Raw genomic sequence first — 14286 nt, forward strand, 5'->3', positions numbered from 1 at the left:
AGAAACCAGACAGACACAGGCCGCTGAGCTCAGGGGACCAGCCTGGGGAGTACGGCCAGCCCGCTGGGTTTGGTAATCGGAACTCTCACAACCCACAGGTCTCCTCACACAGGGCTGCTCCTCCAAGTTTGTTACAGTCTACAAAATCCTAACCCATTAAATAGCGTCCTCATTTGTGAAAACAGGGGTGGGGCTCAAGGGGCAAAGGATGCAGGCAGTTCTTAAACGTTGCAATTGGAGAAGCTAATTTGATCCATCGTATTACAACAGTACAGGAAGGGAAGTGTTTCATCTTCCCAATCTGTGCATAAAAATTCGTCGTAGTTTTACCTGTTGCCCTGAAGACTCCAAAGTGAAACTTTTTCCCTAAAATGCTAGCAAAATTAAATACACAGTGATTGTGGCTGGAGTGCTTGGGGATCGTTTCCTAAACTTGGGAGGAGAGTAAATTGTTATGGCTTGTGGGGAAACCTACCGACTTCCAAACACATAAAGAGCTTTTTTAAGGCAGAGGCTGTACCTAGTCATTTTGTAGAGGAAGCATACCTGACCCCAAACACCATAACATACTTATTCTTACTCTACTAATGGGAGAAGTGAAAAATTAAACAATGATGCACGTTTTCACTGAGAGGATTGGCACTAGTGATGTAAGAATAACAGCAGAGGTGTGAAGGACGTGTGGAAGCCGCTGAGACACAGAGACGCGACAGCAAGCCCAGGAGCAGCCACCAAATAAAATGGTCCTAAGGTGGTAGTTGCCAGTGGCCTCAAATTCCTTCTAGCTTCTCCCTTCCAGAGGTGGAACTGTTTACGCCTCTTGAATCCAGGCCATCTCTGTGACTTGCTTTGACCAAAAGATTTCAGCGAACATGACCTTGTGCACATGTTGAGCTTCGGCTTTTCAAGGCCCTGCAGCCTCTAGCCCTGTTCTCTTCCCACCAGGGCCAGAGTGCGAGAGCACCCAGGCTGGACGCTGGGGAGACCAGAGGCCACGGAGAGGGGCCCACGCGTGCCCAGCCACACCAGCCCAACCCACAGCTGGCCACAGAGCCAGTGCATAGAATCTGAAAAACAATAAGTCATGTTTCTTATGCCAGTGAACTTTGGAGTATTGTTAAGAAGCCTGGGTATCAGAAAATGTAAATATCTCTAAGAGCCTGCTTTCTTTTTTAAATGTTCTGGTTTGGGATAATTTTTGTATGCTAAATCTCTTTTTATGGTGGCTCTGGATCTTAGAAGAGAAGGTTTCATGTTATTTTATTTTATTCTAGCAAATCAGCTATGTCCTGGGCCAGTACACCACTGCTAAGGAAAAGGCATTCTCAGATCTGGACAGTGAGTAGAATTTAAAGTCGCCTTGGATTTTTTTGTCTGTTGGTTTTGGCTAGAAGATGCTAAGGCCACCTGGCATAAAACATGGACTAGGAGGTGAAGTATGCTCAATTTCTGTGTGAAAGGAGGGGAAAACAGCAAGGTAAAATTCCCTAGAGTTACTGCCAGTTTGCAGAGTGTTATTCAAGGATGAAAACCTAGCAAAATGCTTTTGCTTTCTTTTTTTAAGTGGCTTAAAACACACACATTTATTTATTTATTTATTTATTAATATATTTATTGATTATGCTATTACAGTTGTCCCATTTCCCCCCCTTCACTCCACTCCATCCTGCCCACCCCCTCCCTCCCACATTCCCCCCCTATAGCTCATGTCCATGGGTCATACATATAAGTTCTTGTAGCCACAAGCGCTTGCCCTTCAGGCCCCCTGCGAGGGAGGAAGTGGGTCTCTGTCAGGTCCATTGTGACTGACAAAAATAGGCCCTGGAGAAGCCCAGGGCCTCAGAAGCAGAGGGCTGGGCATGCTGGTCCCCGCGTGCCCCCAGGGACTCACACGCAGCCTTGCTCAGGCTTCGCAAGCAGGGGCTGCTCTGCCTGCAAGGCGACATTTGGCAACATCCGGAGACATTTTTGGTTGTCCCAACAGGCAAGGGTTGGGGTCAAGGCTAATGGCATCTGTGGGTTGAGACCAGGCCAGGGTGGCAAGACCCGGGTCTGGCTGGAGAGGTTTCGGGCCCCAGGCAGTCAACGCTCAAGGTGATAAATCGCACCGTGTTCCTGGTGTGATTCAATACCAAGTCTCTGGTAATTAGTTTCTCCCTGGGGCATGGCTGGTGCGGGCTCTTGGAAGAGCATGAAGAAGGCTCCACACAAGAGTGACACCTAAACAGGGTCTAGAATAGAACTGGGATTTCTCTGCGGGAAAGACTGAAGGTGATTTTCCAGGTGCCGACCCCCCACGGGGCAGAGAGCACGAGTGGGAACAGCGAGGGAGCACATGGAACAAACCTCACGCTCCCTTGTGCCTTTTTGATTTTAGATATAAAGTCGTTGCTCGGAGGCGCAATCCATGAACAACTGAGACCTAAAGTGATCCCCGTTCTTGATGACATCCAGGCCATGGCAGTGGGTAAGTCCTGAGATAGACCGAAGGGCCTAGAGGACGTGCCACCCAGAAGCTGCGGGCTTCCCAAGCTCTCCCGCCCTTTTCGTGGTTTCCCGTGGAGTTGCTGGGGCCACGGCCACCATCTGTGCTCTTGCACACAGGCCAGGCACACTGTGTCACAACAGGATTTTTTTCTGAAGCTTGTTGCACGGTTGTCACGTGGTTGGCCTACGAGTCATTTGAAATAATAGCGGCAGAATTTGATTGGGGCCCGCCACCTGCTTTTGTTGACAAAGTTACTGGAACACAGGTGTGCTCATGTGTTCAAGCATCATCTCTGGCTGCTTTCACCCTCGGATGGCACCCTGTGGCCCACAAAGCCTGAAATGTTTACTACCTGGTCCTTTTACAGAAGAAGCTTGTTGACTTCTGCTATAGAAGGCAGGTAGCCTATAGAATTTTAGGTTTGGGGGTCTCTTAATTACTCTTTCCTTTGTCCCCCCCCAAAAGAACTAGTTCTGTAAAGTAAAAATATACATAATGTATTCAAAGTCACCACAGCTGATAGGATAAGTGAACAGATATTCTGATCTTAATAACTGCACATTGGACTGCAATTTAAAAAAAAAGACCTCCCAGGCCCTTCCAGGTGTTGAGAACATGTCTGGGCTACGTACCCGGTGCTCTTCCTGCACCAGATTAGTCAGTGCCCACAGCTCTGTGGGGTGGTGCGGTTACCTGCATTTTACCAACTCAAGACAGGAAGGCCCAGAGATGGTGTAACCTGTCCAAGATCAGGGAGCTGGGAAGTGGTGGAGTTGGGATTCATACCCTGGTCTGGCTATAAAGCCTGTGTAGGACCATCCTACAGGATGTCTGGGTCCGTTTGGGAACGTGAAGATGTAGGGTGCCTCTGTGCCATCCATGGTCAGACAGCCCAGCGTCACCCTGGAGGAAGAGTTGGAAATGTGGAGTCAAGAGCTGGTGTGGCCAAGCATCCCTGCACCCCACACCCCTCGTGGGCCAGTGCATTTGGACTGTTGGTCTGCCAACATCTCTTCCTGCTCCAAAACTCTGCAGGTGAAGGCTGCGCCAAAGTGGATGAACAGTGATGCCATGTGGTTGGCGCGGGCCTTGACCTCTCGCCCTGTGGTTTGCCCAAGATTTAATGTTTGAATTATAGTTCTCTCTGGATTAAAGACAATTAAAACACATTTATTTTTCTCTTCAGTGCCTCATATATTAGTATTAAAGTTCTATTAAAAGTCAGGCCAAATGCGTGACAGCTTAGCCTTGGGTGTTGGCCAAGGCTTTTAAAAATGTGATTAATAAACAGCTTTGGCAACTTTTTTTGCTCAACATTCTTTGCAGGTTTATGCATTTAGTAGCCTTTGGAGAGAGCAGAAACATGCAAATTTATTTGAACAAATCATGTCTGAGCTGCACGTCGGGGTCTGTAAAAGAAATGAACTATGAGCTGGTAAAATATGAATTAACTAAACTGGAGATTCTGAAATATCTTTTCACTGACTTCTGGTACCTAATACGTGACCTTGGCAGGCCTGGAATGACTCCCAGAGTTACAGCTCACTAGATATTTTATAGACATAAAATGCTCTGAAGCCTTTGGAAAATCTATGTATGTTTACACTTCTCAGTCCTTGGGCCAGGACAGCATAGTACTCACAACCCGGAGTGTCAGTGGATGGTGCCCAATGGACGTGTTTTCTAGGCCATCGATTTATTTTATTATCCATCATTTTTTGTTGTTGTTGTTTGTTTCTTGCCTTAAACTGACTTATCTTGAAGTCAAGGTGGAAAGGCAAACCATCAGAGGTAAACCACACAACATGAAGAGGTGAGGTGTGTGCTGTGTGATGTGTATTTGGTGTGCTCTTTTCCTTTCTGCCGTGTGTTTCTAGTTGCAGCTGTGTTCTCTGGGTTTTTGTTTGTTTGTCTTTTGCTTTGCGAAGGTAGCTACTTATTGAGCTCTCTAATAGAGCAGGCACCAGCTCTATGCTGATAATTCTGCGAGGTAAGTGGAAGAGATGAGAGACTGAGGCCCAGAGTGACTCTTCGATAAAGTCATAAATATCATTATAGTTTCAAATATTGTTGTGTTACAACTAGAGCAAAATTCAAGAGAAAAGATTGTTTGAAGCAAACTTTAAGATTTCCTATTCAGAGGAGACGATAGAATTTGGGACTGGTAGTCAAGCATTAAAGTGTGTGTGTGTGTGTGTGTGTGTTGTTTTTGTTGTTGTTGTTCTTGTTATAGCTCTCAGGTTTACGTGGTGGCCCAGGAAAGTTGGGGACGTGAGTTTTTAAGGGCACTCACCCTTTTCCTAGCAATACCCAAAGATGGCTCTGCCATCTGTTTTGTGAGCCTGGAAGACTTACTCGCTTAGAAGAAGAGCAACGCCCTCTAATTTAAATTTCCGTCATCATCTGTTGTGGCTGTAAGTCACTGTAGGAATGAGCTGTAGATTTGCCGCCTCCCTACTCATGAATACGGAGCTCTATGCCCAGAGAACCAGGACAACAAACAATTGTTGGGGATGTCCTAGTGTAAGAATGTTTTCCAGGCTGCGGGGCTCCCAAAACAAAACAGATGGACTCACGGTCATTGAGGACGTTCGGACTGATTGTTCCAATCCCCACATTTCATGACGAGCATGGTGGTGGTTTCACCATTTGCAGATGAGGAAATTGCTGAAGAACGTCCAGGAATCGGCTCCCAGTTACACAGCACGTAGGGGAGCTCGGGTCTGCACCCAGACCTGCCTGAGTCCAAAACCGTGCCCTTAACCGTTGCTCTGTGTGTACTTCCAGCTCTTTGACTCTCCATAGCTGAAACATGTCTGGGTGTGACCAGTGTTTCACGTGGATCAGAGCTGCTCGGGAGTGAAGATGCTAGCTTTTCTGGGCTGGCCTCTGCAAGGCTGGGTGTCGCTAGGGTGGCAACACCCTTTCCTGAAGCTGCTCCGCCAGTGACAGCCAATGAACACCACTCTGGGATATCCCCATCATGTTTCCCAAGTGGGAAAGCGGAGCTGGTCGTAGTGATGGGCAGAGGAGGCCAGCAATGTCCCTGTGTTCCCCTCTCAGACTGCCCCTGGCAGCAGGCTCTTCTGGTGGCCTTCCAGTGGCATATACACGTTCGTGTCAAGTCCCTTTAGGGGACTGCTGTAGATAAGAAGTGATTTGCCATCGCCAGGCTAGTGGGTGCCCCTGTTCTAAAGCGGACTGTGTTCCTACAGCAATCAAAGAGACCAAAGAAACCCTGCTGAACGTGAACAAAACCTTAGGGGAGCTGAAAAAATCAACTGCGCGACTTAGCACCAGCCTGCATGACGTGAAGACGAACCTGGAGCAGTCACTCAATGACCCCACGTGCTCTACGCAGTCAGAGATGGCCACTTGCAATGACGTCAGAATGACTCTCAGCCAACTGGATGACAACACCAACTTGGGTCAGGTGAGGAGGGTGACCGAACCACAGGGCTGTGTCTTCGGGACCACTGGGCAGGGCTCGGTGTGGGTGCGCCTGTCAGGCGCGCAGTGGCCTGGGTCTCCCTCGGACTTCTCGGTCAGCCAATTGCCCCGGTGCAGCTGCAGCAGGGGGCGGGAGGAACACGGAACCCCTTCTCGCGAGCTGTCCAGAACTGACTCGATGAAACAGCAAAGGGAATTCAACTTAAAAAAAAAAGGGAAACAGTTCATTTTTGTAGACTTTAAAAGTTAAAAAATATTTTGAAATGAAGTACCTAGTATATTGACCACATATACCTAAATATAAAGTAATTCCTCATATTCCCAAAGAGAAGATTATGGGAAAAAAAGAATTTGGAGCAACTTGAATGTATAAAGTTCTGAATATATAAAATAATCATGTCTACTCGTGGTTTTCAATTTATGAAGATAGTGACGTATAATACACATCACATTTATATAAAACAATATTTCAGTAGAGCCGCGTTTTCCTCACTCTCCCGTGTCATGACTCGGGCTTACTCAAACACGGCATGTCAGCGGCTGTGTCTGCAGAAGTGATGCTCCAGTCACTTCTGTTAGCATCCCACAGTTTTTACAGCCCAAGGTCTGCACTCACATTGGAATTGAGATCGGGCCTTTTTGAATGCGATGTTTTATTCTTGTGTGTTTTCCAACATGAAGAAAATCCACTAGAATGGTACAGGGAACCCCCGTCTACACCCTTTACCCAAATCCACCAATTACCAACGTTTCGCTCCATCTGCTTGATCATATCATTTTATCCATTTATCCATCTTTCTCTCATCTATCTGTTAATATTATCATATATGTGCATAAAATAATATACATTTTGTTCTTTTCTCAGTCGTTTGGATGTAAGTTACAGACATTGTACTCTTTTTACCCCTAAACATTTCCTACCTTAGCCATTATACAATGATCAAAGTTAGGACATACTCATATAACGTAGACCTGATACTACCTTCTAACCCATAGTTTATATTCAGAGTTTGCCGGTTTTTCTAAGAATGTCCTTTACAACCGTTTCCTCTCAGTCCAGTCTATGGTCCAGCCCCGGGTCACACGGGGCCTTTGGTTTTCACGTCTCTTTAGTTTCTTCAGTCTGGAACAGTTTCCAAGTCTGCCTTTGTCTTTGGACGTTGGCATTTTTGAAGACAACAGGCCAACTGTCACACAGGATGATCTTCCATTTGTGTTTGTCTGATGCTCCCTCGGGATTGGCCTTCAAGTGTGTGTCTTTGCCAGGATATCACAGAAGTGACGTTGTGTCCTCCTTGGTGCCTCGTGTCGGGAGGCCCAAGGTATTTGTCCCAGTCTTGGCAAGAGATAGAGCACGTTAAATCCATGAATAGCATTGTATAAAGGGAAAAATTTATGCCAGACAACACACCAATATAACCACTGACTGTAGTACTTCTAGATGGGTTTTTTTTTTTTAAGTTATTTACAACTTTTCCCAACAGTATTCAGTACCTGAAATTCTGAGGTCACACCTATTTGAGGTATGTTAAATTTCACTCCCTCATTTTTACCTGACCACAGCAGGAGATCTCCAGATATGTAAAGTTAGTGTTTAATGTAGGCCATTCTGAGCTTAAATGTGTTTCCCCCAAATGATACTCTACTGTTCCAAAGAAATTTAGATCATCCCCTGTAACATCCCCTGTAATGTGGAACTTGGGTATAAGATGACAAATGATTTTGGGGGTAACCAGCTTGCCTTCTCTTTTGCTTTCCACATTTCAGCTCCCATCTTTGGATAAGCAAATTGATAATATTACTAATGTGCTTCGAACAGATTTGTCCAGCCTGGTCCAAGAGGTATGTTGTTTTGGAAAATATATAGTAGCTTATTTTAAATAATAAACTGATATATAAGAAAATAGGTAACAGCAAAAAAGAAGTGGAATTCTGGAGAGGGGTTGCCAAGAAGGGCGATGACTATTAACTTCCAGGTAATTCTGTGCAACATTCCAATTCAAGAAATGTTTATTAAGCATCTCTTAAGTGCAAAGAAACCATGCTAGGACCAAAGAGAGAAAAAGAAATACAGGATCTCAGCTTTCTAGGACTCAGGATCCGATGGGTCAAGTGCTGGGCCCCACACTGACTGTACCGCGAGCCGCTCCCCCACCAGCCCGTGGGGCGGCCACGCTGGTGTTCTGCCTCCGCGCCCGCTTGCGCATGCTGCTGCTTTGCCGCCTCCCTCTGCTTGGCCTAGCTACCGAGGCTACGAAGCACTAGCCACTTTAAGTTTCCTGTTTCACTTTCTCCAAAGGCCCAAGAGGCCTTTCCTGGGCATCTTGACCAGGTCAAAACCTGTTTTATTACATTCTTACAGCATTGCAAGTGTTCTTTGTTAAGTTCCTCGTGACTGTAATTATTGCTTTAATGTCTGGGTTATCCCACTAGACTGTAAAACCCTAAAAGAGGCAGGGTCCACATTGGCCTCGATTTCCCCGATAGCCTACCAGTTGTTGCTGCTTATGCAGCCAAGGTCTTGAGTGCCCAGAGAATATTTCTCTGTAGGTGAGGATTTTGTAGGCCTGTAGGAAAGGGAGAGAATAGTTTTATTCTTGACTCTACAATGTCTGTTAGCATGGATATAAAAATATCATCAAATAGCTATTAAACTCAGCTACACATGAACAAAGTACATATCCCCTTAGACAAGCGATTAAGGCTCTTGGTCTTTGGACTCGGGTGTCACGTGGTTTCTTGAATAAAGGAATTGAATTAGGAGATCTGTAAGGCTCCTGCCAGCCATAAAACCTCTTACCGCGGGTGGCCTGCACAAGCCCAAACCAGGGTTAGGAGCACAGAAAACCGACACAAGCTCCCAAGTGCTGAGGGTGGCTTAGTCACCTCTGATTCGGGACGTTCTTTCTGTGTCATCGGTGTTGCCAGGGTAAAGTGGAGCCCTGCCAGCACCATCAGTATAAGGAAGCTTGTCACTTGGACTGGACTGCTATAAACAGCAATCACAGACTGGGTGGCTGATAACCAACAGACTTTGATTGCTCACAGTTCTGGCGGCTAGAAGTCTGAGATCAGGGTGTGGACGTGTGAGTTCTGGTGGGAGACCCTTCCTTCCAGGTTGCAGGCGGGCATTTTCTCATGGTGTCCCCTTAGCATGGTCTTCTCCTCACACGGAGAGAGCTCTCGGGGTCCCTTTTAAAAGGGCACCGGCCCTGTTCATGAGCCCCTCCTAGTTCATGAACCCCTTGGGGGACCTTAAGAGCCTCCCCAAGGCCCCACCTCCTAGCACCTCACTTTGGGGGTTGGGATTTCAACATTTGCATTTTGGGGGCACAGACATGGAGTTCAGAACAGGTCACAATCTCTACGGTGGTCCCACGCAGCTGGCTAAATACACCCGCTGACAGAAAGAAACACAAACGAAACCCCCAGGGAAAGGCTGGCCATTTAATTGACTGACTTGGAAAAATTGACACTTTCCTGTCATAGAGGTAGCCACAAAGTGATCTAGCTCGGCGTGGCTGTCTTGTTTCCGATTTGACCCCACTACAATTTGTATTCTCTCTAAACTGTACTTCAGTTGTTTTCTGTGAGAGTAGATCTCCAGTCTTACTGTGCGATTGCACTGGAAAAATAAGGTTCTGTTTCTGGAAATTCTTCTGTATGAATCAGGCACGAACTCACAGCCGCACTGGTGCATTGCCGGGTCAGGGTCCCTTACCTCGCTCGGCACAGCGGGCACTGTGGCTGCCCGGGCTCTGGTGGGGGCTGCGCTGCGCACTGCGGGGCATTCACTAGCCCACACCGGCCCACCCAATGCCAGCAGCGCCCCCCACCCCCAGCTGTGATAACCAACAAGTCTCTGAATATCGCCACATGTCTCCTTGGGGACAAATTGTCTCCATTTAAAAACACTGGTATAGTCTAGATACATGGAAACATTGAACACGAGTTAAAAGTTAAAAATGTTTAGCATGGTCTTTGGTGGATACAATTTAAAGAAAGTCCCCTCTAAAGGGAATATTTTTAGACTTTTAGTGACCATATAATGATAATTTATGCCTTAGGTAAATCTTACATTTGTTATTTTTTGCTTTTCTACTTCCTACTAAATGAGTAATGGTTAACTGCTATTCTACTTACCATGTACATCAATTTATTTTTGACTATTTTTAGGGCTATAAATCCTTTAATGATATACCTGAGAGGGTGCAAAACCAAACCGTGGACATAGTATCAGGTGAGATTCACAGTTTGAAATAATTTTGTCTCTCTTTGTTAAGAATTGGATGGTTAGTGCAAAGAATGTATTAAAAGTTATATTGCTCTTTTTCCCCCATAAATAATATTCTCTCACTAAGACCTAGAAAACTAAATGAATATCAGAGCTTTTCAATGGTGCCACCTCCACATGTGATGTAGTTTTAAAGATAATGATCCTCTACTGACCACGGTCACCTCGCCCCGCTGGTGGAGGGCCACCGGGAGTGATGAGCCCTCATCGGGAGCTGTGAGAACTAACAACAGCCAAAGCCTGGGAGGTCATGTTCCAACTGTTTGCACTGGGAAAAAACTGTAGATTATTATAGCTCCTAAAAGAACTTAAAAGTGATTTATTTTTTGGAATACTATGTATAAGGATTTATTTTGTCTTTGAAGATGTTCATTTGCCTCTTCTGCTCATGTAATGATATTTTAGGCTCTTAAGGTTGCTTACAATTTTGGAGAGAGAGCCTGATGGTGAGCGCATTCTGCTGGTCTTAAATGATCGACTCACGTTGCATTTAGGGTGAATGGGCCGAGAAATAATGCAGTGTAAACAGTTCTCGGTGCAGGAATGGGGATAAACCTAAGTTATTTGCTGAGAGAAATTTTTGAAGCTGTGTAAGACTGTGTTTTCTCTCTTGCTCTTTTTCTTTGTCTGTGGGACATTAACTATCTTTTATTTTTATTTTTTAACTTTATTTTTGACACTATTACAAATGTCCCATTTTCTCCCCTTTGCCCACCTGCACTCAGTCCCCACCCCCCTCCCTCCGGCCATCGCCACACTATTTTCTGTGCCTATGGGTTATGCATATATGTTATGTTTTTTTGGCTGATCCCTTCACCTTCTTTCATCTAGTTCCCCCTCCCCCCTCCTCTCTGACAGCTGTCAGTCTGTTCCATGTGTTCAGGCCTCTATTTCTGTTTTGTTTGTCAGTTTATTTTGTTCATTAGAGTCCACACATAAGTGAAAACATATAGTATTTGTCTTTCTCTGACTGGCTTATTTCACTTAGCATAATGTTCTCCAGGTCCATCCGTGCTGTTGCTAAAGGTAAGAGCTCTCTTTTTAACGGCCAAGTAGTATTCCATTGTGTAAATGTACCACAGCTTTTTTATCCACTCATCTACTGACGGGCACTTGGGCTGTTTCCAGATCCTGCTATTGTAAATAATGCTGCTGTGAACATAGGGGCGCTTATGTTCTTTCGAATTGTTGTTTCGGGTTTCTTAGGATGTATTCCCAGAAGTGGGATCACTGCGTTCCCACCCATAGTGCAAGAGGGTTCCCTTTTCTCCACATCCTCACCAACACTTGTTTATTGACTTACTGATGATCGCCATTCTGGCAGGTATGAGGTGATATCTCATTATGGTTTTAATTTGCATCTCTCTAATAATTAGTGACCTTGAGCATTTTTTCATATGCCTATTGGCCATCTGTATGTCCTCTTTGGAGAAGTGTCTGTTCAGGTCCTTTGCCCACTTTTCTTTCACTCATTTTTTTTGGCCCATTTTCCAATTGGGTTGTTTGTCTTCCTGGTGTTGAGTTGTGTGAGTTCTTTATATATTTTGGAAATTTACCCCTTATCATAGGTATCATTGGCAAATATGTTCTCCCATTCAGTAGGTTCCCTTTTCATTTTGTTGGTTTCCTTTTCTGTGCAAAAAGCTTTTTAGTTTGACATAGTCCCATTTGTTTATTTTTTCCTTTGTTTCCCTTAAAGACTTAACTGTAAGTTGCAAAGCCATAAAAATCCTAGAAGAAAATATAGGCAGTAATATCTCAGACTGTCTTCTCTTTCTAAAAAATGCTTTTCTCAGTGCTTCTGTTTAGCTATTGACGAAGTGGATTGAAATACTGTGTTAGGTAGAGGTACTTGATTTTTTCCCCCTAATAGTATTTTTCCAGTACACAGTGCTTCAGATGCCTTGTGGGTTCCCTTGTGTTGAATCTAAGATTCCAGTTGAAAATACTGACATATTAAAGACGAGGTCCCACTGTTGTATGCTAGCATCTGAAGGCTAACACACGCTGAATGTCTTACAGCCACCTGCTTACTAATCTCTGTTTACTTCCTCTGTCTCCCCTTCCTGGACCTCTTCTGCCAGTTCCTGCAGCCCTCCCTTGTAAGTCTGGCAAAGTGAGGTGTGCAGGGTGCGTGAGCGAGGCCCATGGCACGCACTGTCATTGCCTACACACAAGCCAGAGTTTTCCGGGGTCTGGCCGAGTGCCACTCCATCAGCAGGAACATAAATTGCTTATTTTCATGTTCTTCTAAAACAATTGGAAACCCTTAGCTGCCATGTTTAGATCATTCAGTCCTATCTTGCGCACATGGTTTAAGCACGTACTGTATGCCAGGTTCTGCCGCGCTCTAGGATGGGAGATGAATAAGGCATGGCCTGTGCTTCCCGTTTGGTTGGGCATGTGTGCAGGTGACATTTATCACACTCTGGTAACATGTCCAAGGATGTACAAGGGATCCAAAGTGGGCCAAAGGAGGACGGCTTCCTGGAGGAAGCAACTTCTGAGGCCTGCAAAAGGTATTTGCTATGAGAGGGCACCAGGCACGTACAAAGTCACTAGGGAACTGGGTTGTGTGAGAGGGCAGGACAGCTTGAGAAGCAGAAGGGCCCAATTCTGAGTTTAGGGAAATATTCATAGGAGAGGGGGCATCTAAATACCACATCTCTCCAGCTCCCAGACATCCCAGAGGTAAAAAAGAGGCCCATGGAGTCACCTTGGCTAGGATCCGGCGGCCTTTGGGCACATAGCCATTTGGAGGAGGCGCTGAGTCACTGTGCAATGACAGTCTCTTCCTGCAAGATGTCGAGATTTCAATCTTTATTACGAACACACTTCGGAAAAGGTCCCCTCCATGTTTGTGTAGTGCCATGGTGGACCACGCTACCATCCCCCCAAAGTCACCGGGAGACCTAGGGTCGAATTGTGAGAACTGCTAAGCTTGTCTCGGCTGCTGCAGAGAGAATTCAGGATCAGGGCTTTTAACTGGCGTGTATGTTCCTAGTACATCCCTGTCCAGAAGCCTTGTGTGAGTGTCGGGCCAGGTGACACCTCACACCCCAGAGAGCTGATCCCAGGACCTGCCGTGATGGACAGACACTTCCTAGAAAGCCAGAACTTATCTCCTCTCTGAAAGACTGGGCGAACAGTAGCGAGAGCGGTTTGACCACTGGGAATGCTGTTGCTTTTCGCATGTCGGAAACACAGATGTGCTTTAACAAGTCTCAGCTTGCGCGAGCCACACAAAAAGTTACCGAAAATACCACCCGGAGGCTCGTGTTCAAAACATCAGTCCCGGAAAGTTCGTGTGTTCCTGAATGCCATTTCTTAGATGGAGGAATTATTATATTATTGAATTATTTTTCTGAAATTACTTAACAGAAGCTTTTAGAGTTAGGTAAATCCCATTTCTAGTGCTTTCTGAAAAAGAGACATATAGGCAAGTGTTTAATCTCTATGAGCTTCAAGGTCACTGTTATTAAGTGGGAATAAGACTACCTACCTCAGTGGAATAAATGATTTCACATTGACAAAAGTGCCTGGCCCAGGGTAGGCACACAGTATATTTTAATCCCCTGGCCCTTTATTTCTGTTTTTAAATAAGCAGAAGAAAACTCTGGCTTGATTTCAGCACCATATCATCACAGTCCACGCTCATAGCTTGCTGTTTGGTTAAAGTAATTGCTTTTTGATGGTCTTGGCTACATTATGCTTGGTATAGAACCTTTTCATGTTTTAAGTGCATACATAACACGGGAAAAAGTAAAAGTGGTTCAAGATTTTCAGTTCAGTCCCCCAAAAAACTTTCTGTTTCCTCTAGGTTCAGAAATACGTAACTGAGGCATTTTTGTTTTCAGATGTCAAAGGTAGCTGGAATTCCATTGGTTCACATATTGAAAATATAAACGAGCAGATTTCTATTCAGGATAAGCTGACAGGTTTCTTGGATCACATCGATCACATTGAAACTTACGTCCACCGCAGATTACCCACGTTGGAGGAATATGATTCATACAGGTGAGTGCCTCCTCCGAGCTGGTGAGCCGGGAGAACC

General features: G+C 45.4%; 1 protein-coding gene across 8 annotated transcripts in view; it reads left to right on the forward strand.

Moving 5' to 3' along the window:
- PROM1 (prominin 1) overlaps positions 1-14286 on the forward strand; it is a 105454-nt gene that overhangs the window by 69785 nt on the left and 21383 nt on the right. For all 8 annotated transcript variants that reach the window (XM_045182695.3, XM_045182698.3, XM_045182691.3 and 5 more), the window contains 6 exons: positions 1275-1338; positions 2378-2467; positions 5704-5921; positions 7706-7780; positions 10115-10178; positions 14090-14249. In XM_045182695.3, the coding sequence (XP_045038630.2) occupies positions 1275-1338; positions 2378-2467; positions 5704-5921; positions 7706-7780; positions 10115-10178; positions 14090-14249 (671 nt within the window). The remainder of the gene's footprint in view (positions 1-1274; positions 1339-2377; positions 2468-5703; positions 5922-7705; positions 7781-10114; positions 10179-14089; positions 14250-14286) is intronic.

The sequence above is a fragment of the Desmodus rotundus genome, chromosome 4 (assembly GCF_022682495.2).
Source record: "Desmodus rotundus isolate HL8 chromosome 4, HLdesRot8A.1, whole genome shotgun sequence".
NCBI lineage: Eukaryota > Metazoa > Chordata > Mammalia > Chiroptera > Phyllostomidae > Desmodus > Desmodus rotundus.